Source organism: Scomber scombrus, chromosome 16, assembly GCF_963691925.1.
Source record: "Scomber scombrus chromosome 16, fScoSco1.1, whole genome shotgun sequence".
NCBI classification, from domain to species: Eukaryota; Metazoa; Chordata; class Actinopteri; order Scombriformes; family Scombridae; genus Scomber; species Scomber scombrus.
This window is the reverse complement of record NC_084985.1, coordinates 10,110,474-10,136,935: the sequence shown is the minus strand read 5'-3', so window position 1 is coordinate 10,136,935 and position 26,462 is coordinate 10,110,474. Positions and strand designations below refer to the sequence as shown.

The following is a 26,462-nucleotide window of genomic DNA, read 5'->3' as shown; positions in this document are numbered from 1 at the left end:
AATAGAAAATAAAATACATTTTCCATATCTCACATTTAATTTTCCTAGTTTTTGATATGATTTCTATTTTCACTTAAACCTGGTTGACATTTATATACAATACAGTCCTTGCAATGGAGTCCAATGGAGGGCGACAGCATGAGTAACCTAACAGACCGCTACCTAGAGGCCCTACTGAAGTACCTAAACTTGGAGATCACAAAGGGTAAACATGAAAATATTTGAATTTCTTTCCCAGTGATATACTAGATAATTTTACCTCACAATGCCTCTAAAGAAACAATTTGACATGGGAATACCACTCTTTGGTTGGATTAGTCACAACTCATAGACATAATATGCATCAGAAGCCTGAAAACTGTTAAGAACCATTGACCTATACCACTTATTTGGAAGTGATAATAAAATAAAGGCACATATTAGAGTAATATTAGATTAAGTAAAAATACATTAGATTAGTTACTTTCCTGGTTCATTCAAGCTCACTGGCATTGTGTAAAGTCACAGTTTTAGAGTGCAATGAACAACAGTAACATATACTTTGTTCATTTATCTTTTTACTTAAAGATAAGTGGCTTAGAGAATGAGGTTAAACGAGTGATCATTCAACCTGTCTGATGGTTTGATTCATGTGTGGGCTAGCAATAAAAAGCAGCCTGGACAATATGTTTGTATCAAACCTCTCCCTTTCTGACCCTGCAACTGAATTTTAAACAAGAGTGCAAAACATATTTATACCTAAGATTATATAAAGCAGACATCATTTGGACTGTCTGACATGAGAATCAATATTATTGTACTAATTTAATTCATGATGAATAGCCGAACCTTGACATAGGCAAACACATATGTGTTGTGTATTATGCAACATTCCATTAATCCTTAAATGCAACAATAAATGAGTTGAAAGAAGTAGTCCAACTGGATCATATAAATGATATATTGTGCTCTAATTTACGTCACACAATAACATTCAATAGCGCATGCACCTTTAACTGGATCTGTGTTGGTTCCTGCTCCCTCCTCTTCCTCCTCCATCCTTTCCCTTTCTTCTCCACCTGTTTGTTTAGACTGTAGAGTAAGTATTTAATAAATCATTTGTATTGCTTGGCTGGCAATACAAATATTACATGCTTTATAGGCTGTAATGTAGGAAAGAACTGAAGAGTAGTCTAGAAGGAAATGATCAATTTTACATGTTTATTTTACCCATTTACAGTCAAAGTTGTTTTTAAAAACAATTCTGGATAAACATTTGTCCACTGAGTCTGACCAGTTAAACCTTGGAAATGGTCAAACCTGCAGTGGGACTCAAACCATTGTAACCCCAAGGTTAACAAAAACATCTTGTCTTTAGTTAGTTCTTTTAGATAGTTCACAGGACATTAGGTTAGTTAGTTAGTCTTGCATAGCCACTTTGTTATAACACTGTGCTACAACAAAGTGGCTACGTGAGACAACTAGCTCTCTGGTTGTTGTTGTGTTACGTAGTGATGGAAATTTGGAAAGCAACAACACGCAGATAGCAGAAAGGGAGGAGAATTCTGTCTGGAAGAGTCGGCCAATGGCAGGATTATATCAAAAGTCTACGTTCTGTGAGTCAGACTATCACATCCCCACATCACAGCAACAAAATAATTCTGATTATAAAAAGCAGCGGTGGCCAAACTTCACATATAAAATCCAGGTTGTGAAAGAAATTAAATTTGTCCAAAGGAAGCGGAGGTCATGGAGATTTTGTGCAACCCTTCAGGCTAAATTAAGACAATATGACACCTCCACCATGTAGCTCAATCAACACGTCCACATATTGAAACAACAGAATAGGTCTGTTTACAATGACCATCGAATGATGTCATCCGAACTGCTTCACTTTCACAGAAAGTTTTTTTCTTGTAAGGACAGTTTGAGCTGAATTCGGCAAAACTGACCGGTTTATTCCTACATATTAGCATTAGTGTATAGAGTAAGGATCAGATGTTACAAGGACAGGAAGGCAGTTTGACATTGGAAAGTAGCACCTGCACCCTCTACATCCCCTCCCTTGCCACACTGCACAACAGTGACTGTGTTGAGCCTTCATTGCCACTATACACATGTGTTTAGGTGACAGACACTTGTAAATGAACCTTAGTTTGGACAGGCTCTTTCTTTTCCATGAGCCGTGAATCAAGGTTTGCCTTCCATCTGAGCACAATCCCTCTAGTTACAATTTAAACAGCCATATTCAGCCTCTTTTCTCGTTGGAGGGTTAGGGTTAGGGTTAGGATACTTTATACACTCAGTCACTGAGGATAAGTCAGGTCTTTTGAGGAAATGTGCAATCAGGGCCTTTCCAGAAATCCAGTATTTTACAAAACTCACAAGAGACAAACAAAAGAGGGGATTTTACATAAAACTTTTCCTTTTCATATTTCCTGCTTTTTGTGTACACCCAAGTGGCACAAACAGATAGGAATTTGACAGTAAAACTTTTACTTTATAACACTTGGATTTTATAAAGTAAAAGCAGTATATTTAACATATACATATATTTAACATATGGCTATAACCCATTTTAATATAGTTATAAGCAGATATAAGTGTAACTGCTCCCTTGGAGGCTGCTGCAATAGCAGATAATGAATGATAACGTTGTAACACGTTAAAATAGGAACTTAGACATGTTGACATATACTGTGCATTTAAAACTTAACCCTAACCCTAACCCCATTATAGTGTGTTATAAACCATTTACTAAATATTTATGTAATGCTTAAAGTTAAGTGTTACAACTTTCATGTCTTAGCCTTTCAGTGAATAAGATTGAAATTGAATTCCTCAGTTTGACATGACAAGCTGATGGATATGGATCTGCAGATCTGAAGTGTTGTAGATTAAAGGAAAATAAATCAGAATTGCCTTGAGCTGCAGTGTTAAGGAATATAGAAAATGTAGGCAAAAAATGTTCTCCTTGAATCTCTCAACAAGTTTGGAGAAACTCCACAAACCAAAAAACTAACAAAGACAACAACCAAGAAACAAACAACAAACCCTCTTTCTCCCACCCTGGTCCTCATCACTTCATCACTTCAAACCACAAAACAGTGAAACCTGCACACTTTTTTTCATGCTTGTGTTCTCTTTCAGGACGCCAGCATGCACCTCAGGGAAGCTGTTAACACGGCAGCTCTGTTGACTGTTTATGAGTATACCGGCTACATCGATTATTACCCTGGCTAAAGATAGGCCAGAGACTTGAATCTAAGGTCAGAGGTAATCAAAGGGTCTCCATGAGGGCAGCAGTTAACAAAGAAAAGTCTGTGGTTGTGTCTTGATCTTTAAGGTCAAGCATCAACAGGGAATTTGTTTGAAAGAACCAGATCAGACTCGCATGAGGCCGACACAGACATTTTGGTATAAATAAAAGTAGGCTATGACCTGCATGAGAAACAATACATCCGCATGAATACTGTAAAGTGTGGTGCTAAAATAATTAATCATTTGATAAGTGGTTGCTCAGGGCAGAAAGATTATTTACACTTTTGATATCTGATTAATGGTTTATGTCATTTATCAAGCAAAGTTACTGAACATTTGCTAATTTTAGCTTCTAAAATGGGACAATTCACTGTTTTTTTCTGTGTTTTATATCATTGAAAATGGAATAACTTTGGGATTTGGGTCAGATTAGACTCTGGGAAATAAGAATGGACATTTTTCACTATTTTAGTAAAGTGAATTTTATAAAGTGAAACTGATCGATTGATTAAGGTGATTTAAAATACATGTTTTTTTGGTAAAAAATGTCATAAAGTCTCTAGTTACAGCTTCTCTGGTGGGAGGATGTCCTGGTTTTCTCTGTTTATTGTCATTATCATTTAAATATATTTGATCAAAACAGGACATTTAAATAAGTCTCTTTGGGCTCTGGGAACTTCTGATGGACATTTATCACTATTTTTGATACTTTAGAGTAAACATTCAATCAATGGTTAAAAAAAACAATCCAGAAATTATTCCATGAGGAAAATAATAATTAGTACTTAGAGATGAAGGGTTATGAAAGCAGCTTGGTAGATAGTTTAACTGGACAACACAAAATGACACTTAAACCTGGACACTAGATTGTATGTCTTTCTGTGGGTCTAAATACAAAACGACAGATTATACTGAAAACATAATTTATCATTCTGGATACGGACATGTAGCCTAAAAATATATGGACATATAAGAAAGCTGAGTCACAGAGAGGAAGCAACTTCATTGACAGTAAGACACACAAAAAAACCTGAAATGTTTCCTCATCCCTGTGATTGAGATAATTTTAAAAGTTTCCTGTATCTATATTTGGATGAATTAACTATTGATAAATTAAACAAACTCCCAGTGACTCAGCGTTTTCTGATGAAATAAGTAAATGAATGTATTCCTGATTGATTCTGTGCCACTTCGTTCATGACAAAATTAAAGGAAACTAGGATGTTTTTTTAAACTTATACAACAGATCAAAATGACATGCATGTGTCACTGGCACTCGTTGTTCTTTATATTTTCCTTATATTGCAGAAAGGGCAGAGAGGTCATCAGTCGTCTGAATCTTGGTACAACAAATACAACTGTATTTTTCCCACCACTGGATGTAGCTATCCAGGAAAAGTCACTGCATGTTCATCTGCCACAAGGTCTGTTTATGGTGTCAGATTGCAGAGGAGAGGATGTTAAATAAGAGGTGCCACCTGCATGGACATCAGTCTTATGAAGGACGTGTTTACAGGTTTACAAGGAAGTGACAAAGAAATGTTGAACCAACAGAAGCTCCCTGAGGTGACCTTTGTTATGTGCACCATCAAATTAATAAAGGTAATATTAAAACTTCATCCATTTAGTCATGCTGAGTTTGACAACATCAGAAATAACTAACTGGAGAAGGTCAAATGCTATCTGTGTAGACTACTTTCATGGACAAATTTCAGACTTAAGACCAGTTAATTGGGGAAAGCTTGTCCAACTGGGGACAAAAGCTGTGTTCCCAATTAGTAAAATGCTGATTTTTTTCATTTAGAGCCCGACCGATACTGGGGCCAATGATATATGGCTTTTGGGGCCGATGCCAATATTTAGGGAGTATAAAAGTTCTGATATTGATATATCGGCCCGGCCAATGTTGGATGATAATATCAGCTGACTGATATATCGGTCGGGCTTTTTGTCGTGTCATTGAAATAAGCCTTCTAGCCTTTATTATGTTTTAAACTTCAATCACTGTAACTACTGCTGAGCAATTTTTCTGTAGTTTTTTTAATCATTGAAATAAATTCAATCACTCGATCACGAACATATAATATAGTTTATTATAACTAAAGAACAGGTGATTTTCTAGAATATAAATGTAAAAAAAAGCCCACAACACTCTCTACACAGTGCCACATCACACATAAAAAACCCAATAAATGATTAAACGCCTGATACTGAAAAAAACATGAGTCCTCTCCAAACGGATGTTTCAAAAGATAAAAAGAGACTTACTGTAAAATTAGTCACTTACCTCAGTAGTTTTAACTGTGTATTGAGTATAAATTCATTCATGACGTTTTCTGTGTTTATGTTTTTGATTGTGTGAGGAAATCTTGAGCCTGTCCTTATGATGCTGTTTAAAGATACAAGAGAGCAAACAGAGGAGACGGTAAGAGGTATTTCTCTCACATTTGGCTGGCAGGTAAAATGTATATACCTAAATTGACCTTCTGCACTATTTTTTTTTAGAAAGTTTACATGATAAAAAAAAAACAGAAAATAAGTGTTGTTTCATTTGTAACACATTTTAGAATCATATAAAACAAGTTAAAGCTATCATACGATTCTTCGGAGGATATTTGGCATTACTAGGGCATTTAGTCTGAACCAACGGGCTGAACTAACTCTTGGGGGCTGAAGTAACGGTTATTTTCATTATCCACTGATTAGTTGATAACTTTCTTGATTAAACGATGATTTTGGCTATAAACTGCAAGATAATATTGAAAAATGCCAATATGAACTTCTCAGTGCCCAAGTTTACCCATTTAAGTTGCTTGTTTGTCTTAACATTTGTACGATTAGTCCAAAACTGAACTATATTAGGTTACCATCATGTATGCCATCGTGAACAGATCATTATTAAGAAACTGGAATCAGGGTTTTTGCTTGAAAGATTTCTGAAATATCTACCTGATCATTACGCAAGTTTATTTGTATAGCTTTATCAATAACAAGGCAATTCAAAGTGATTAAGACACAATGTACAAGAAAAACAAGATGATATAAAAAGACATTGGAATAGATTCTTGACCATCTCATTCTAAAACCATGCACATTTATCTGTTTCTGTAACAGCCTCCACTCTTTCTGAGAATACTTTCCACAAAATGATGGCATCTCTCTGCAGGGATTTCCTCTCATTCAGTCACAAGAGCTTTAGTGAAGCCGCCTTCTTGAGTTCAGGCCTCTTGCAGAGCCAAGATCATCCACAAAAAACTGGGGAAACAATCTCTTTATGGACCTGGCTTTGTGCATATTGTCTCTGTCATATTGACCCTTAAACAGGAAGGAGTGAAAAATGAGATTTAAAAAAATAATTTTATGTTAGTAGTTATCTCATTCGCACCTGAAGTCAAACATTTCCAAATAAATATATTTCAAATATTTTGTATATTTTGGAGTTTATGATTTTTATGAGTATCCACCAGGATATGTTGCCCCTGTTAAGGTATTAAAATGGTCATAATTGTATCACACACATGATTTTCTTACATAATTTATCATTTCTATCAAAGTATAGGCCTATCACAAGCTTCCGTTCTACGAATCCAGCTCTTACAATTCAAGGCACATAAAATTAACAACCACCTTAACCAACAGGGTGTTAAAGAGTGTGTACCTCCTGGTGCACGTTGCCTGTTTAAGGGTTAAAGCAGGAAAGAGGCTTCCTTGAACTGTAGCCAGAAAGTTGGAAGCAAACTATTGTTGAAAATATAATTGTAGGATGTCCCTTATGAGCCTAGTCAAAATGAAAATGATGCTTAAGTATGTGAATAGAGTGCCTGTCCACAAATGGCCACTAGAGACCCCCATAATCCCATTGACTACCATTTGTACATACATGGACAACCTTTCCTCTAGTCTAGTCATTACTCGGGGGAATTTGTATATTATGTTTAAACAGCAGCATGCAGCAAGTTTACAATACACAGACTGTTTTAATCTCTGAGCTGATGGACAGGGCAGCAGAACACATTAATAGGCCTTTTTCACAGAAGACATTTCAAGAAAAAGAACAGGCGTAAAGGGTTAAGGGTGTAAAGGGTGCTAAGGGTCCTGTATTGTGCATGCTGGCACTGGCACACTGTCATGGTTTACTAGGACACTTGAATATAAAGAGGGCATAGTTAATGTTATCACTTTAGTGCTTTGTCAGGAAACTTCAACAACCAAACAGCTAGACAAAACAAAGGGACAGGGTGATATAATAATAAAAACAAAATCTGACTTTTTATCTCATAGTGACTAAGTATCTCATTATTTTGAGTTAGAAAATAAATATACTGACATTGTATTAACTTGAAAGTAAAAAGTCATTATAGAGTATTGTTGTCTTAGTATTCCAGAAATTTGATTTACCATATTCTTATTTCTATAATTCCTAAACTTTTTATGTTTTTCTCTTCATTTTCCAGCAGAGTGTGGCTTCCATACAATTAATTGGCTGCCATAACTTTTCATCTAAATCTTAAACTAATAAAAAAGCTTTAAAACTGTTGATGATGTTAATTTATTGTTTTAAGGCCCTCATTTAACTTTAATCTGTATTTTATTTCTTTTTTTCAGCAGAATGGGACTTCTGTATATTTCATTTACAGCCTGCAATAGCATCATGTGGATTAAAGCAGACTTACTTCACCTATTCAAACAGACTTGCTCTAATAATGGGTTTTAAATTCTGTAGCAAGTGTTAGCTCTGACATTTGTTTGTACTTCATTGGTTCACATGACATCTCTGTTTAAATCAGACAATTAGAGCCAGACCAATATATCGTCAGCCGCTATCATCAGCCGATATTGGCCTATGTATCTGCGTATATGTTTTATGATGTGCACGACCATTTTTTATGTTAAATATTATTAAGTTATATAGGCAACATTTTATGTATATAAATGTAAGTTTAATATATGTACATGTTTTATTCTTGTATGTGTTTTATTATTTATAGGAATTTACCGTATAGCTATGAAATTCCCAGTGTTCCCACTGTTGTCATTTTATTTAATAAAGTTTATAGTTACACTGTAAAATGTGTGTTTATACGTATATACGTATATATCCTGTATATGGGTCAATGACGTTTTTTTGTGTCCATGTGGTTTAAAGGGGTGAAAATTTAAAAATAACGTATGAATAACTTGCACACATTCTTTTATTGTGGACCCAGCATAACATTTCTGCTTTAAATCCATTTTGAGAGAATATATGAGAGGATTATGGCAAAAAAAGTCTGAGTGGTGTAATCACAAAAACTTTGTACCAAAAAAAAAAACTTGCTTAAAAATGCTAAATTCTCAATCAAACACCATATCGACTAGTTTGGCATGATCTTACATTATAACTTTTTGTACATTTTAACAAACCTTTTTAAAACTATTTTTTAAAGATATTTTTGAATTACTCATCTCGCCAACCCTTATTTGACCCATATATAAGATTATCGGTGATATATTGATATTGTAATTTTTTTTACACCCTAATATATGCATCAGCCCCAAAAATCCAGTAGGCCTATCAATAGGGCCCTAGACACATTCACTCAGGGGCGATTCTAGGATCAGACCTTTAGAAAGGCTCAGCTCCAAATGGGAATTTGACTAATGCCCTGCAAAGTGTTCAAACCCCCTGCTAAACTACTGGATAATGTAAATTACAACAAGAAATATTAATACATAGTAGAGTGTTCCACTATAGTATATAATAATAATGGCTCAGAATAAACAATCACATATATCTACAGAGAGGACCCTTAGATAGAACTGAACCCTGAAGGAAACACAATATTAATGACAGAATTATCCAAAGTACATTAAACTTGTTAGAATAAAACCATTAGAATTTTTAGAAAAAAACAAAACAATGATAATGTATTTATTTTTAGGGGTGCTGAGATCAAATTTAGGGGTACTTGAGCACCCCTAAAAGGGGTCTAACAGCCAGACTTCTTTCCAGTATTTTTATAATCAAAATCTAAAACCTATCCTCTTATTTTAATAATGTTTTCCACTAATAATGCACGTGGTGACGTGGATGTGGACGTTAGCCTACCTGTTGATTCATAGAGCCAACACACGTTCCAGTCTCGTGGAGGGGGGGCAGCGCGCGCGGCGTCGGCTCGCTCCCTCGCGCTCATGACGTTTCCCAGCATTCTACGGGCGCGCGAGCCGACAGAACGCTGACAGTTGAGGAAGAAGAAGATGCGGGCTGGTGAGTGAAGTGAAAACACACCGCTTAGTCACATTTATACACACATATCTGTCGTGTTTGGCATGTATACAGTGTTGTGACCCGACTCGGAACATTAGCGACGGATGTAAAACAGTGACTTTGTGTTTATTTTAGCGGTTTTAACGTGTGTTTTAAAACAGAACGAAACAAGGTGATAGGCGGTAGTTAAAGTCTACCAACTTAAAGGCGGCATTGTCACCGGCATAAAGCCTGCTTTAAATGAGATGATCATGTTGTTAGCAGTATCTTTGTATGTGTGTTTGGAGATAAGCTAATTTAGCGGAATTACAATGTCTCCAAAAAATGCTCTGAACCCCAGTGTGGGCGTTTTTGAATAGCGTGAGAAGGTGATATCTGTGCTGGAAACTGATCTCTGACCGTGTTGGACAGCCACACAGAGACGAGCCTGCTGACAGGTTTACGTAATTTATCAGCTGTTTGGGTTAAAAGGGCTGAAAGGCTTTGTTGATACATGCTGAGATGAAAAATAAGTGGGTAGGTATGTGTGATAGTGCCATTAATAATTTAGAGTTTAAAAAAATCTGCAGTAGTGGAAGAAATATACATATGAATGGCTCCATATTACATTCTTAGCAAGTATTATCATTAGAGCCTGACCGATATATTGGTCAACCTGATATTGGCCTACCTGATATTGGCCTACCTGATATTGGCCTATCACAGATATATAGGTATCGGCGTATATGTTGTCCTATATGTGCCGGTATTTTTTCAACTTATGTATATTTGATCCTTTTTCTAATTCAAGTTAAATATATACGTACTTTTTTTTGTTTTTTTTTGTTAGTTTAGGTATAGTTATTTATAATTATTAAATTCCCTGTGTAGTTTACTGTTTCAGTGCATTGACGTCACTTTATGAAATAAAGTGTATTGTCAATAAATAAACTTGTTATGTATAAAATCATCGGCTGACATATCAATACTGGAATTTTTTAAATCCTTAATATCAGTATCGGGATCGGTCCCAAAAATTCAGTATTGGTCAGGCCCTAATAATCATCACTACTTTCATTGAATTGGGTGATTTTGACCCAGGAGGACAACAGGAGTGATTAAGTGCTGCCATTCAAATATTTAATATGGTTTTACAACAGTATCCTGACTAAACTTTGACATATACTAGTCTGTGATAATCCATCCAACACATTTTCCTTATTATTTAGATAAAATAAATCATAATTTCTGCTTTTTTTTTAACTAAAAAATGAGGTAGAATTTCATTTACAGTTAAACCAGGCAAAATGGACCTGGAAGACGACAGGAAGGTTAAGTGAAATTACATAGAAAGAAAGACAGAAAGAAAGAAAAGCAAGTTTATTTATGTAGTACGTCCTAAACACAGAGGCGATTCAAAGTGCTTTACATATGCCAAAGAAATATGTTAACCAAGTTTAAAAATGCTATAAAGAGGAAAAATTAAATCAAATACAGAGAAACTGGGGTGCAAGTGAGATAAACCTCTCGCTTTTTGATCTCCTCTGTCTCCACAGTCACACTAACAATGACTGAGCTTTTCACCAAATCATAACCACAAACAATAACCCTCTCTGATGTGGTTCCCTGGGACAAAGGTTTATCTGTGGTCAGGGCTGTAGCCACCAACCCCCCTGAGGCCTCTGAAGTCCTTGCATCAGTATTTTTTTCCTGCTATTTTTGGGAATTGAACAACCTGAAGAGAAGCTCACATTTTTGCATTTACAGACAAAACACACTTTTGACTGTTTTCAGTAGTGTTAGGGAGATAAAATGTTCAGATAATGACTTTAGTGATAAATGTAATGTAAAAATATAACATTTACAGAGTTTTTTTTGATAGTGTATTGTTTCCTATCTGGTCTACACCCTGTCTACACCCCTGTCTGTGGTCAATGGCAGCTCACACAGGGGCCTTGCAACATGGAAATGTCTGAGAGGGTAATCTATGTCTAATGTAGATGGCTCAAAGAGCATCTGTAGTTACTGCACTGCCATATTGGTGTCCTAATAAGCCTTAAAGTCTCCCCATTGAGAAAGTAAAAAACAAAACAGCAAATGATCAATCTGGTGTCAAAACTGTGATAAACCTTCCAGTGTTTCTAAACATCGTCACAGCTAGCAGAGTGCCCTGATTTCACTTTCTGCTCCAGGCTCCATGTGTGTATACTGACAGCTGCAGATTTCACACTTTTTATGATATTTAAATCCACACTGCAAAACCTGTCTTGTGTTTCTGTCAAGCAGGTATTTCCAGGTCTGAAAAGTGTCGAGCAGGTCTATCTACATGACACACCCTGTTGGTTAGCTTTAGACATAATGAGTAGGGTTTTTAGGGTTATTGCCAGCAGGGGGCAACTTCACCGGATTGTATAGAAGTATATGGGAAAATGACTCTAATTCTCACTTCATTTATTACCTCAGTAAACACTTTCTTAATGAGTGTATGCTCTCAATTGTTAGTCTCAAGTCTTCTTCAATTCAATATGATGTTAATTTTGTAAATTATGGTCCCATTTAATTTAGTATGATGATAAAGCAAAGATAATGCTTCAGGGCGTGGCTATGTTGTGATTGACTAGTTGCTACCATGGCAACAAGTACGGCTGGGTATCGTTTAAAAGCTTATGATACCAGTACCAATCCAAGTACCCTTAAAGTGATAGCGATACCAACTGAGTACTTCATTCGATACCCATTACACATTTTCAAGGATTTAAGGATTCAAGGATACTTTATTGTCATACCAACAACATATGCATGGACATCAACATCAAGAACTGAGGCCCGGTCAAGCCAAGAGCTTTTGTGCACCTGCTTTTATCCGGTGTAACAGGCGTGTAGTGTAGCTACACTTTAGAGCGTTTAGCTGGCGTCTTGGCTGCTGAACTGCTTAGCGTGTTAACTCAAATTCACCACGACTTCACCACCACAGACGGGTCGTAGCTGCTGTGGCAGTGGGCCAATCACATGTTGCTTTAAATCAAAGTGCATTTGCGTTGATTGGCTGTGAGCAAGTCCATACAAATATTCATATTTTCTAGCTCTGGGTGCAAAAACGATTGATTGCAGGTATCGTTTGATGGGTTGGTTAGGTACTGTAAACATGGGATAACCCCAGAGGATTCATAAAGTATAGGCATGGCTGTAGTGCTGCTTTTTCAGTGTGTTTTCATTTCATTAAAGTTAACTAACATTTTGGTTGCTTAAAAAAGTCTTCTTCAGAGTTCTGTTGTACTAAAAAACCCTTTAAGGAGTCATGTTCAGTTTTTTCAGTAAGTGCATTTTGTTTTAATCGTCTTAAGTCTGTTTTTTTGTTAGTGACAATTAGCATTAACATTATCACAGTTAACCATAGACTGCAAATGCACTGTGCTAACCAAGCCGCCAGCTAGCATTTGTGTCGGCTACACCCTCTTGTCCAAATATGGCCGCACTAATATCACTTTTGGCTCCAAAAATCCAAGATGGCGAAGGTCAAAATGCCAAACTCCTGGCTTAAAAACACGTGTCCACAAACCAGTGGGTGTCTACATGGGGTCTCTGTCCATTACTTTTATGTTCCTCATAAACATTAACATGATAGCTTTAATGTGGCATGGTAATGTATGTTCAATAGTGTGACTAATGACAGTTAACAGCACGCTCAGTGTATTTTCTGTGTATTCATTATTCATCGTTATATAGCTACATTAAAAACAGTCAGTGTGTAAACTATTAGGTCTGCAATTGAGATTTATTTTCATTATTGATTAGTTTCGAGATTATATTCTCAATTAATCAATTAGTTTGATCTATATAATGTCAGAAAATAGTGAAAAATGTGGATCACCAGTTTCCAAAGCCAAATATACAACCTAAAATGTCTCATTTTGTTGAGTCCACAACCCAAAGACCATAAATTATTCACAATTAAGAAACTGGAACCAAAGAATTCTATTATATATTAAGACTAAAACATTTTTTTTAATAGTTGCAGTCAACTAAATTAATTAACAAATTGTTTCAGCATTATAAGACACGTACATTCAATGAAAGTGTTCATTGATTTTCAGTCTTTGTCAGTCATCTATAAAGAGAACAGACTCTTGATGTACAAGTTTTCAATATTTTTAATCAATCAAACAACAGAAAATGTTATCATTGTTCATGTAAGACATCAAGTTATTTCATCCCGTCCGTGTCTTAGCTTTTTATTATCTTTACATGCACAGAGCCAACAATTTATTCTATGTCTGGACTGTCTTCATTACTTAAAGTCATCACAGTCTGCCTGTCTCCCTTGGGTCATCATCATCACATAATGACCTAGTTTCAAAGTACTCTCCTCGGGCTGCACTGGAATTTCAATCCTTGACCAATGAGATAGCGAGAGCATTATCAACAAAGCAATGGGTTTTGTTGTAGGAGATGAGCTCATTATGATCTGTGTGTTTACCCTCGAGATAATGATCCTTTTTCTTTAAAACACACACAGTGCACGTCACATGTCTGTGATGTTGAAAGTTACACAGGCAGATATAAAGGAGGGTGGAGAAATCCTGGAGTGTTAATAGCTTCTCTTTGCCTTGCAGACTCAGACATGGATTTTAAGGTTGTGTTCGCAGCCTTGGAGACGGTGTGTGAAGACAACATCTCTGCTTTGTGTGGGCCTTCTGATTTGCCTTACGGCAGAGTTGTCAAACGCCTCGTCACGTGTATGAAACAGATTCAGGAGCATGGCCGAGCCCTGGAGCCTGTGGTTGCCAGCTTCACCACTGTCTTCCATCACTACGACTTTGACGCACAAACGCCTGGGAATGGTTACCGCACCCTGGTCAAAGTAAGGAAACACCCTGAATGGTTTATTACAGCTCTGATTGCTTTTTACTTACGTTATATCTTTTGAGAGAATAAACATAACAGAGTATATGCTGTTTGTACTTTTTAAGTGAATAAAGACAGTTTAATAATCACTTTTAACATTCAAAATGTATAAAGATACAGTTAACTTAAGATGATTGGTAGCTTAGATCTCATGGCAGTGTCAGTGGTCAGATTTCACACAGACTACATTTCCCATATCCTATTTTGTGCTAGGAAAGTTTTTACTGTACCCCCATAATGCCACATTTCAAATATTTCAATTAAGTCATTGCTTATAATTTACTTTAATGCATTAAATAAACATTTTCATCATGATAAAATGTAATTCATTTTATGTTAACAATGGATCTAATGACTACGTTTAATTAATCTACAAAGTCTTCATAGCATATTTTAGTTTATTGTTTTGGTTTTCCAGTCCGCAACTTTACTGTTTTGGTTTCCTGCCACCATTATCACATCGTTTCATTTCATTTTTCCAGACCCAAACATCAGTCACACAAAGTTAGCAACTGATAGTGAACATAGTGGAGCATTAGCAGCTAAAATATGTTTTTATCACAAGTTGCTGGAGACCAAAACTAGAGCAAAACAGACAGCGAATATTGGACTTAAATATCTGAACTTTGTATAAATAAACCACTGTTTACTAACTTGTTCACCATTTTAACTTACAGTATGTCACTGTTGTGTTTACAGCTTGTTGCGCTGCCCTAAGATGTCTAAAAAAAATCAATGACATTTTACTATTTGACAGTTCAAACAGTCAGACATAAAGATATACATAGCAGATTACATTTTTAAAATGTTGTTTATGAACAAATCTTACACAAATAATTTTTTTTTTTTTGCATAACAAATGAAAAATAATGTAGAAAAATGTTGCAAATTGCACCAAAGTGAATACAATGGTTTCCAAAAATGACAGCAATACACATGCAATTAAACATATTGTCTCACCTCCCAGGCTGAATTCACATTATTTCATATTCTTTCTGTCTTTCTTTCAGGTCTTGCTGTCTTGCATTTTGCACATCATTCACAAGGGCCGATACATTTCCTCAAATTACCAAAGTGCCTTCTTCAGGGCAGAACACAACGCCTCTGAGATGGAGGCGTACTGCAGTGCCCTGTGCCAGCTGCGAGCCCTGATCTACCTCGCCAAGCAGCTGCTCAACGACAACGACTACGGCGAGCTGTACTCCCTGCAGGATGGGGACCTGAGCCGCAAGTTTGTGCAGGAGTACAGCTCCATGCACAAAGCCTGTTTCTATGGCCGCTGTCTTGGCTTTCAGGTCAGATAAAAACTTATTTCTCACCACACGAGTTTTGTTTCAAAAACTTTAAACAGTTTGAAACAAAGCTCTTCTTATTAAATATTTGTTGTTGTTTTTTTACAGTTCTCGCCAACACTTCGTCCGTTCCTCCAGACTGTTGTAATAAGCATGGTCTCATATGGAGAGACGTATGGAAAACAGCAGTCTGGTTTGGGTGAGCCATTTCTGTCCTTTTGATGGAAGTGAAGTCCTAGGTCCTGTTGTGCTCTTTCTTTTTTTTTTTTTTGATGTCATCCTGAAACTCCTTCTTGATTTTCTAGGTATGGCGGCCCTTTCTCTCCTCACATCAGGGAAGTACGTCATTGATCCAGAGTTGCGGGGTGCTGAGTTTGAACGCATCACTCAAAACCTGGACTTGCAGTTTTGGAAGTCCTTCTGGAACCTCACAGAGTCCGGACTTATAACAGTAGGCAGGGTCAAATGCTCATCCTGTCACTTTTTTATTCCCTAGAGTCCTCTTCAATGTTTAACTACTCCTTCCTTGGCATGTCTTCTTCTGTCCAGGGCTTCAACAGAATAGCCTCTACTCCAGTGCAGGTGAACTTCACCCTGACTCTGCCTCCTGTCACTCTACATCTCCCCCTGGCCTCAGACCCCAGTCTGTCAGCTGCCGTGTCGCCTCCACTTGCCCACTCGGGGCCCGGACCAGTCCACATGCGTCTGATCTCCTATGAGCTTCGAGAAGGACAGGTGAGGCACTGCAGATCAGGTAAAAGGATGTTGTCAGGAAGATTTGCAGTAACTCTGTAATGGCCAATAGAAATTGAAAGAATTTGAAATTGACAAAAAGTAAGAAAAGCATTATGATATTATACTACAGAAAACAAACGTATACAGTACATCAGGGGTGAGTGCATGAACTGTCTGCCCCTTTTTTACCAGTGAGTTAGTGTGTACTTGCATGGTAAGGTTTCAGTAGAGGGAGTGCACAGTCAAAACCTGCAAAAGAAATCCCACAATCCTCACATATTGCACACATAATGAGAATGCAATAATTAAAGGTACATTTTTGAGCTGAAGGCCTGATGGATCGGTTAAGATTTAACACATATATAACCATATACAAATGGATTTACAGCCAGAGACCAGTCTATACATTACCTACCTATGTGGAGTGCAAAAAAAGGAGATAAACAGCCGTTTTATTTTCAAGGATACCATAAAAGGTATGTTGTTGTTTTTTTAAGTGGCTGTGATGGATTTTTAGACATAAAATACAAGAAAATGAAAATGAGCCTTGACAAAAAACTCTTAGCACAAGCTCCACAAGGTCCAGGTGATATTATTTGGATTTATTTATGTACTTAATTTAAACTAAATGTGTATAATGACACAATCAAAACACATTTTTAAATACATGTCTTAATATACTTTTATAGTATGAAAGTAATGGTGTTTATTTTGATGTGTACTTTATTATTCTTTACCTTACTACCTCATGCTCTTACTTTATAGGACAGTCAGGAGCTGCTTTCTTTTTCACGAACAGATCCTCCCCCCATTACTGCGTCACATCTCCCCTGGGTACAGAAGCAGCCTCGCTCCCCCTGGTTGCTCATACATTTCCATGGAGGAGGCTTCGTAGCACAGACATCCAAATCCCATGAGGTATAGTACAGAATGCCGGGATCATGCTGAATGGTATTGGATGTAGACTAGTGTCTGTAGATGTTTGCAATAGTTTTTATATGGTTAATATTACTTTCTGTTTTCTTAATTCTTAACACAGTGATAACATATAGCACCAGATCTTGCAATGTTAATAGTTTGCAGTTTTAAAAAAAGGATACCTAACAAGATATGCCTTTGTTCCTTTCACTGGCTTGGAGTGCACGCTCTTTTTTTGTTTTGTTTTTCATTTGACTGAGCTGCATTCCTCTCATCTCACATCATTGTTCTGTCTTTTATCCAACCCCCTCCTGTCATCAGAATTATCTTCGGAGTTGGTCGAAGGTGATGAATGTCCCCATCCTCTCTGTGGACTACTCGCTGTCACCCGAAGCGCCCTTTCCCAGAGCGCTGGAGGAATGTTTCTACGCCTACTGTTGGGCCCTGAAAAACTGTCATCTGCTGGGTTAGTGTCAGAGTCCAGCAACTCAGGACCACCGTGAACCTATAATGAGAAATGACGTCTTGTATTTTAACAGATTATCAAGTGAATCTGTTAATATCTGTTAAAACATAAAGTAGTTGTCACTCACTGCATTATTACACTGTGCTAATGGTTGAATGTGTTTTTTGTTACTGTTTAATTAACTTTTTGTGCAAGTTAAGAAACCTACACAGTAAAATAGGGAACTGCAAATATATCTATCTGAAAATAACACCAGAAAAGGAAGGTAAATTATTAACAAAGTAAAATATGAAAGATAATGAAAAAATTAAAGCAAAACTTAAATAGTATTTAGTATTTAAATCACTTAAATTTGAGCAATTAGTCAATGTCACAACATATAGTGCTATTAGCAGATGCAATTGCTGAAATATGAAAGCAGTTATTTTAAATTTAAATAAATAAGTACAGCTAAATATAACACAACATGAAATATCAATGCAGAAGAAATGTGAGCATAGTGGGTGTGAATTCTCAGCAGACCTGTTGCTGTACAAATTGGAAATGTGTGTGTATATTCTAGCTCTAGATAAGGAATGTACACAGTGTGCCATTTTCATATGTGGTGTTACCTGTGCCCCAGTATGCCCTGAAAATGGCGTGTGAACTCTTAATCCGTACACAATATCAGTCAATGGAAAGTGTCATATGTTCCCACTCACATGCAGAAAAGGTGAAAAAATGTAAACAAATAGTGTAAAATATAGCACTGCCTACTACTCATAATTATTATTTTGTTTGATTTAATCTATAAAATGTCAGAAAATAGAGAAAAAGATCCAAAGTTTACACAAAAAGAAATGTTAAAATTTGAGAACAGTAGTCCTGGTTCCTTATTAATATAGTTAGAATTATTATAATAAGTATTCACATACTAATAACTCTGTTTGTGTGTCTCAGGCTCGACAGCAGAGCGAGTTTGTCTGGCAGGAGACAGCGCCGGAGGCAACCTCTGCATCACTGTTTCCATGAAGGCCATTTCCTGTGGCATCCGAGTCCCTGACGGCATCATGGCAGCCTACCCCGCCACCTTGCTCACCACCGATGCCTCGGCCTCACGCCTGCTCACACTCATCGACCCGCTGTTGCCTTTAGGTGTTCTCACAAAGTGCCTCAATGCCTATGCAGGTATGTGGGAGTATAGCGTTAGGCGTGTGCAGTTTCACGCCTCATTTAATGCAAGAGTACTTTCTGTCACTGCTGGAACACAAAACAGACTATCAAAGAGATTTATGTATAAACTGGATAACGTGGGAGGAAAGGAAGATGGAAATAATCAGCAGCCGGCTGTCAGCTACACTGTAAAGCCATTGATTGCCAAATGCAAAGTTTGCATCAACCCACAGTCTGACTTGGATTATTTTCATCACTGTGGCATCACCTAGTTTGTTAACTGGCTAGGCTGGTCAGCCTGACATTAGTCAATTACCCTGTACACACTTAGAGCATCTAACATGCCAGAGTCTGTTACTAAGCCCTTTGAATCCTTCAATGGTGTAACACTGAATAGATAAACATGTCAATGTCCACATTTTATTTAAAGAAAACATACAGTAGGAGATGTCAGACTTCTTGGAATAGACAGACTCAAGCTAGTGATTTGAGTTGTGACTCTATCATCAAGTTTATGTCAAGTTTTTTTTTGTCTGTACTCAGTGACAGACTTTTTCTTTTTCTGAACTCACATCTCAGGTGTACTGCACTGTGTGTAATTGTCATTGTATATAAAATGAAGGTTTGTTTCATCTTGATTAAGGTTTTTAAAGTTGCAGGAAATTCATTTTGGATAGACTGAATTGTATTTTTAGATTAAGTATACTGTGTTATCTGTCTTTACTTGTTTATCTAATAAAACTAGCGGGCTTTAGTGTAGCTGCAGTAGTATTAAAGACAGCACTTTGTTGCTATATGAACAGTGGATGTACTGTACGTGAGGGGAATGTGATAATCAGGTTATGTTGCCCAGCAGGCTTTGATCCTCCACTCTGGAAGACAAGTAGTTTTTGCTTGCTCATGCTTTCTTTATTTTATTATTTCATTCACTTAATTTTGACCTTGTTTAATGATTTGCTGGATCCAAATTTATCAAATCAGTCTTTACCATGTTTAAAGACTTTAAACAACATTCAAACTGTTATTCAAACTATGTGTGTTGGACATATCTACACTGGCTACTGAAAAACTTCTGAAAAAAAGTCAGGATTGCATCTTCAAGAGTTACCTTTTATTTTTTGTCTGTCCTTTGTGTCTTTGTTCTGTAACACTGACATATTTCGGCCTTGTCTCACCTCACATCCTCTCCCTCTCAGGCGCAGAATCTCTGACGATGCAGCCCGCAGTGGCGAGCGGCAGTCTGAGCGCTCTTGGCAGAGACACTGCCATGCTGCTCAGTGATCTCACACAAGGAGCCTCCAACTGGATCCAGTCCTTCCTGGGCCCCATGCAGACCACAGGTGGAGCACGCTCACTGTCATCAGCGCATACAACGTCCCCAAGTAACAACGCTCACAGAACGATCAGCCAAACCTCCCCACCAAACTCCGGGACCGACAACGATTACCCAGACGGCTTTGAGCCCCTACGATCTGAGTGCCTGGCTTTTATTCGCCCAACCACCTGCCCCATTATCAGGAACCCATTTTTGTCACCCCTGCTGGCTCCTAACAACCTGCTGAAAGGCCTGCCGCCTGTACACATAGTGGTGAGAAAGAAATTACTTACTTAGAGACAGTTAAATGACTTAGCTCAATTTATTTTATGGTGTTTTATAACTACAGCAACACTTCAGGTTTCAATGGCAGCATCTTCTTATAAAAATACTTGCATATCTAGATTAGATTGTCATTTAAATTAATAAATGTGATTAATAATTATCATAAGATTTGTACAATATGATGCCAACATCAATCCAGTTTATCAATCCATACTAATGACCTACTGATATTCTTACACTACAAGACTTACTTTCCAACAAATTGTGTAAGTTTTATATTTTACTCACTATTTTACAGAGTATTTCTTAAAGCTAAAACCTAATCAGTTTTCTAATGATTAATTTTTTCATATCATAATGACCCAACAAAAACTATCACCCATCTCTGCACTTTTTTCTAACTCCATAAAGTGCAGAGTTGCATTTTAGTCTATTTTGGATCATTCTTTTGGTTTGTTCTGGCTGACAGTTCCACTTTTACCAACCTTGTTTCCAGCTGTATCTGATTTTAAACTCTATTAAACCAACTATGCACTTCCTGACTGGAACCAAACAGCCGACGGACAAATTTAGCAACGTGCTGGAGAAAATGGTGAAGCAATTAGCAGCTAAAGAGCCTAATGTTTCCCTTCATTTTCCAAATTAGTGCTAAATGCAAACATAGCTCAGTCTGCTACATGTGTAAACAAACAAATGTTTGCTGACACGTTCCGATAGCAACTTTTATTGGGTCAGTGTTTTGCTTAAAGCTTTTTCCACTGAGCCCAAGTGGCCAAAAATGAATGCAGATTTAACGCTAGGCAATAATGCATCCGGACAAAAATTATGAATTACTCAGCTAAAGTAAGTTTCATATCTTCAAGATGACTTTAATGCCACAAAGAACCATTTGAAGCCAAATGCTGGTACTGTTAATAGTAATGTTTAGCATATGAATTCATATTAATTGGGCTAAAACATTCAAAAACTCTGGTATGTTACTATATGATTTCTCCATGTGTTCACGCAGGCCTCTGCTCTGGATGCCTTGCTGGATGACTCTGTGATGTTTGCCAAGAAGCTGCGAGACATGGGCCAGCCTGTGACTCTGTCTGTGGTGGAGGACCTCCCACACGGCTTCCTCAGCCTGTCGCAGCTCACCAAGGAGACGGACGTCGCTGCGGAAATGTGTGTTGAGCGAATGATGGAGGTTTTTCAGCAAGAGGATCCGACACCTGCTCTTCATAAACGACCAAAGCACAAAGAGACTTACCCTTAGTACTGAATCAGGCTGGTTTAGTCTGTCATTTAGGGAGAGACGCAAAATAATGCAATAAGACAGATGCTATCATTTCAAGAAGAGCTTACAAATTAGAGACAATTATGAAGATGCTACAGGAACTGTAAAACTGGAGGAAGCCTTGGCGTACCGCACTTTAAAACTATACAACGCACAACACTCTCCAGTCATTGATGACTGAGAAAGCTACTAAAAAAAAGTGTACCATATGGTTCTACAGTACATCTTTAATATGATTCTTAATAATAACTAAAAAAATGAAATAATTGTTTTTCTACAATTGACATGATCAAGATTCAAATGCACATTAAGAATATTACAAACTGACTGAAGCTTAAAGTAGATGAAAGTTATTGCAGTCATTTCTTTACTGAATAACTTTTGTGCCTTGAATTGAAAGCCTACATCATCAAACTGACCGGGTCCACAGGTTAACTTGTATAAGAAGAACATTCCTGATGCACTGTGTTAATATTGTATTTTTTCATTAACTGTATCATCTGGCTTTTGCCAGTTTGTCACGTGTTTACAACATATTGATATGGAGGCCTTCACCTTGTATTCACCAGCATTATTAGGATGAATGTGAAAATAACTTGTTATAATATTTCTTAATATAAATATTTGACACTTTGTTGTAATATTTAAAGCCTGTATTAAATAAAAAATGCAAAGATTTCTGGGTGATATGCGTGCTCATTTGAAGCCTTTGGACATGACAAGTGAATGACGTTAACAAGGACTCGGCTGAGCAGCTAATCAGAGTGTTTCCACCTGTGTTGGCGCGACCTGATAAACCTGTTGACCCCGTTAAGGTTCTGCTTTACATCGAATTCAGATGTTAGGTAATTTGATTCACCATTTTGTAAGCTGTGTGGGTGTTTGAATCTGTATTTTCTATAAACGTGAAAGTAATTCAGTTTTGAATTAAGTTTAATGGACAGATTATTGCTGTTGTTACTGTGCATAAGCACAAGAGACTTAATTAGCATGAAAATCACAACAAATTTCAAAGCAAAAATAATAATACTTACATACTGACAGATTTACCTCTGAATAGAAAATATTTAGCACAGCTTGATGTTTCCCATCCCTCATGATAACTACACCAGCTGTTTGCACAGTTTACTCTTGTCACACTCGTCAGGGTTCCCAGACTAAACATATGTTTTTCCATTAACATGTTCTATTGGTTCTTCCTCGATATCAGCAGTCAGTCACATTGGCGGCAGCGGCGGGGGGGGGGGGGCTCACAGGATTTAAATTTGAGGAGTAAACTGAGGTACTGTCCTGTCTGCAGACGTCCAAACCAAAGCCGCAATGTTGCTCCTCAGTTTTCTTGTGCTGGTGGCTACCAAGGGTGAGTTTAAGTGATACTAAACTTTATGCATTTATCTCACTAGAGGAAAAAAGTAAGATAGATTCATGAATCTTGCTTTTGTTTTCTTAAACAGCATTCATGAAATTTCCAGCTCTTACTAAGTGCATCATGGATTTCAGGGTCATGATCTTTGCAGTTTCACTCTTCATTTCAACACTTTTTCTGTCCTCTCTTGACCTGTACAGCTGCCCTCGGATTTGATGATAAGATCGTTGGCGGCTACGAGTGCAGGCCTCACTCCGTCCCCTGGCAGGTGTCACTCAACAACGGCTGGCACTACTGCGGAGGAACCCTGATCAATAACCGCTGGGTCGTCAGTGCTGCACATTGCTTCAAGTAAATTGGTTCTGATTTAGACCCAAAACACCAGTCTTTATTCTCCTGAGAGGGGACTTTGTGCTATAACCATCTGTTCTTCTTTTTGTCTCTTTTATCCATCAGAGGTGAGGACATCGAGCTGCGTCTGGGTGAGCACCATATCGGCTACAAGGATGGCCCTGAGCAGTTCATTGCTCCGGCTGTCATCATCCGCCACCCAGACTACGACCGTTACACCATCAACAATGACATCATGCTGATTAAACTTGCCGAGCCAGCAAAGTTTGATGATTACATCCAGCCCATCGCTCTGCCTAGCAGCTGTGCCCCTGCAGGAACCCAGTGCCTGGTCTCTGGCTGGGGAGCCACCCAGAGTCCCTGTAAGTGTGGGACGGGGACAGGGATGAATTTAGTGTCAAAGGTCGTAAGATTTGAACATGTGGCTGCAGGTGTCACTGTAGTAAAAGATAAGGCAAGTAAGCCTTTAAAAATGTATCTCCATCCCATTTTTTGTGTGATCCAGTCGGTTGTACGAAATGCCTGCACTGCCTGGATCTGCCCATCCTGCCCCAGGAGGACTGTGAGCGCTCCTACCCCGACAGGATAACCTCCTCCATGTTCTGCGCTGGCTTCCTTGAGGGAGGAAAGGACTCCTGCCAGGTACATGAAGGCGTGAATGTGCACAAAAACAATCACAGTCATCGGACAGCATGCTAATTGTATACCTTAATAAATGTCTGCCCACTAATTCAGTTTCATCTAACATCTCAATTACATTCTGATGTCATATTCTTTCTTATTTTAAATGTATTTTCTCAACTGATACAATATTAACCCAATACATATTTTATTAATTTTCTCTTTGCATTTGCAGCTATTCACTCTCCTGTTTTATCTGTCTTATTCTATTTAAGCTTCTTTTTATAACCAGTTTTACACTTTTAAATTGTGTTTAAATGTATTTTTTATATTGCCTTGTTTTGCTTTTACATTCTGTCTTGATGCCTCTTTTATTTTATGTAAAGCATTTTGAATTGCCTTGTTGTTGAAATGTGCTGTTCAAATAAACCGGCCTTGACTTGCATTATATTTGAATAACTACTCTTATGAGTACTCTTTACTATTTTATGATAATTATTAATCAAGACATTATTATTTTTCCATCCTGTCCATTAGGGAGATTCTGGGGGCCCTCTGGTGTGTAATGGGGAGCTCCAGGGTGTGGTGTCCTGGGGTTGGGGCTGTGCTGAGGAAAACCGCCCTGGGGTTTACGCCAAGGTAGATACACCACCGTTACATCAACAGATGTATTGTTTCACAATAAATTACATTGTCTGTGAAAAGAGAACATATTTAACTTTGAATTAGTCTAAAATAGCTGGATAGCTGAATAGTTGGATTTAATTCATACAGAGCTTTTTGACTGAAATATCACAATTCAACATAGACTCTCTTGTATGTGCTCTTGTAAATAGATCATTTGAATTGTGCTTAATTTTTACTCAAAACACTCAGTAATTATTTGCTTTTATCACCAAAGGATTTTGGTAAAGTTGGTGTTTTTTTCCAATAAAAAAGACCATGTATTTATTGTTAGATGTATAATAAGCTGCTTTTAATAATCTGTATGTACTGTATGTTGTGTTATAATCAGTACTCATCTGAAGGTAATTTATACTAAATATACTATACTACTATATAAATTCCGTGTCTGATGATGCAAGAAAAACTATTTTCAAGCTTGCATCTTAAAGCACTGAATGTGTCTTTTCTGACTTCTGACTCTTCTTACTGTACACGTTAATAGTATCACAGTCATTTGTAGACTTAACATGCTGAATGTGTCTTCCTCTGCCTCCATCTATAATATTTTGGTCTGGTCTCTTCAGGTCTGCCAGTTTACTGACTGGATCCACTCCGCTATGGCCTCTCACTGAAGTCCTTCTGTAGCCGCTGCTGACCATCTCACGTCAACACACTTACTCTGGATTATATGAGGACATTTTTACACAGTTTACAGAATAGGACTCCTTTGACTGAATGTGGATCATGTTTTTAACAATAAAATATCACCAGGATGAATAAGCTTACACTGTCTCTGACAAAGTAATCTGCTCATTTCTTTCCAGTGAAGTAGTGGAAGTAGCTAATTACGTTTTAACTCCAGTTACTGTACTTAAGTGGCTTTTGAGTGCTCATGAACAGCAGGTTTACCACTTCACTCCCCTGATAGGCAGGATGAATCTGCATGGGGATTTTTTTACTAAAACAATGCACATTCATCCATTCGACTTTTTTCTTTATTGACAAAGCCCAAATTAAACTGATCTGTTTTCAGTGGCCTTGCAGTTTTGAGTCCATTTACTACAAATAACATATTCTTTATATCACAGCCAACCATTTTATTGTTGTGTTTTGCACATTTAAAAGTATTTCCTCTACAGATATAGACATACAGTATGCTGGTTTCCATTCAACTTGTTATTTACATGATGTGAGGATATGAATGAAAAGAAAAAACATATAAAAGTATAAAACTGTATAGCATGCATTTAGAAAACAAAAGTCAGCAAAAATATGAAGCACATCAGAAAAATTACATGATATTACATAATAACAACAGGGTTTTTTTAATTGGGTACTTTTTATTTTGCTTGAGTTCTGATTTTTAAGTCACATACTTTAAAGGTTCAGGTGCCCAAATGAACACTGAAACATGTTTTTCTTGCTGTAATCATTCCTCCTGTTCATACTGACAATTAGAAGATCCCTTCATAATGCACCAAATGGGGGACAAAATCCAAAAATGTATGTAAAAGATTTATGAAGCTTCAGCCACACAAATGAATCAAATCAAGTAGATGTCTTTCAACATTACAGTGTTTTTAGTGCTAAACGTATTCTTTTTGTCACTATATTTCCCCTGCAGCTCAATGAAGAAACACAAAGA

General features: G+C 37.2%; 2 protein-coding genes across 2 annotated transcripts; both read left to right on the top strand.

Moving 5' to 3' along the window:
* Positions 1–9,483: 9,483 nt before the first annotated feature.
* Positions 9,484–22,469, top strand: lipea (lipase, hormone-sensitive a). Its single transcript, XM_062435595.1, has 11 exons — positions 9,484–9,487; positions 14,080–14,327; positions 15,382–15,666; positions 15,772–15,862; positions 15,969–16,114; positions 16,213–16,398; positions 17,164–17,316; positions 17,638–17,782; positions 18,722–18,949; positions 20,131–20,522; positions 21,544–22,469. The coding sequence occupies exons 2-11, from the start codon at positions 14,088–14,090 to the stop codon at positions 21,790–21,792; spliced, it is 2,115 nt and encodes a 704-aa protein (XP_062291579.1). The 5' UTR covers positions 9,484–9,487; positions 14,080–14,087; the 3' UTR covers positions 21,793–22,469.
* Positions 22,470–23,133: 664 nt separating this feature from the next.
* LOC133995998 (trypsin-2-like) lies at positions 23,134–25,449 on the top strand. Its single transcript, XM_062435515.1, has 6 exons — positions 23,134–23,173; positions 23,380–23,530; positions 23,636–23,892; positions 24,036–24,172; positions 24,689–24,790; positions 25,402–25,449. Exons 1-6 carry the CDS (start codon positions 23,134–23,136, stop codon positions 25,447–25,449), a joined length of 735 nt encoding a protein of 244 aa, XP_062291499.1.
* The last annotated feature ends 1,013 nt before the right edge of the window (positions 25,450–26,462 follow it).

Excerpts from the sequence above, each read along its gene's own strand:
- LOC133995998 (XM_062435515.1), top strand. The coding sequence starts at position 23,134 with ATGTTGCTCCTCAGTTTTCTTGTGCTGGTGGCTACCAAGG. Across the intron at positions 23,893-24,035 it reads GGGAGCCACCCAGAGTCCCT|TCGGTTGTACGAAATGCCTG; the intron begins GTAAGTGTGGGA and ends TGTGTGATCCAG. Across the intron at positions 24,791-25,401 it reads GCCCTGGGGTTTACGCCAAG|GTCTGCCAGTTTACTGACTG; the intron begins GTAGATACACCA and ends TGGTCTCTTCAG.
- lipea (XM_062435595.1), top strand. The coding sequence starts at position 14,088 with ATGGATTTTAAGGTTGTGTTCGCAGCCTTGGAGACGGTGTGTGAAGAC. Across the intron at positions 16,399-17,163 it reads ATGAGCTTCGAGAAGGACAG|GACAGTCAGGAGCTGCTTTC; the intron begins GTGAGGCACTGC and ends CTTACTTTATAG. Across the intron at positions 17,783-18,721 it reads GAAAAACTGTCATCTGCTGG|GCTCGACAGCAGAGCGAGTT; the intron begins GTTAGTGTCAGA and ends TGTGTGTCTCAG.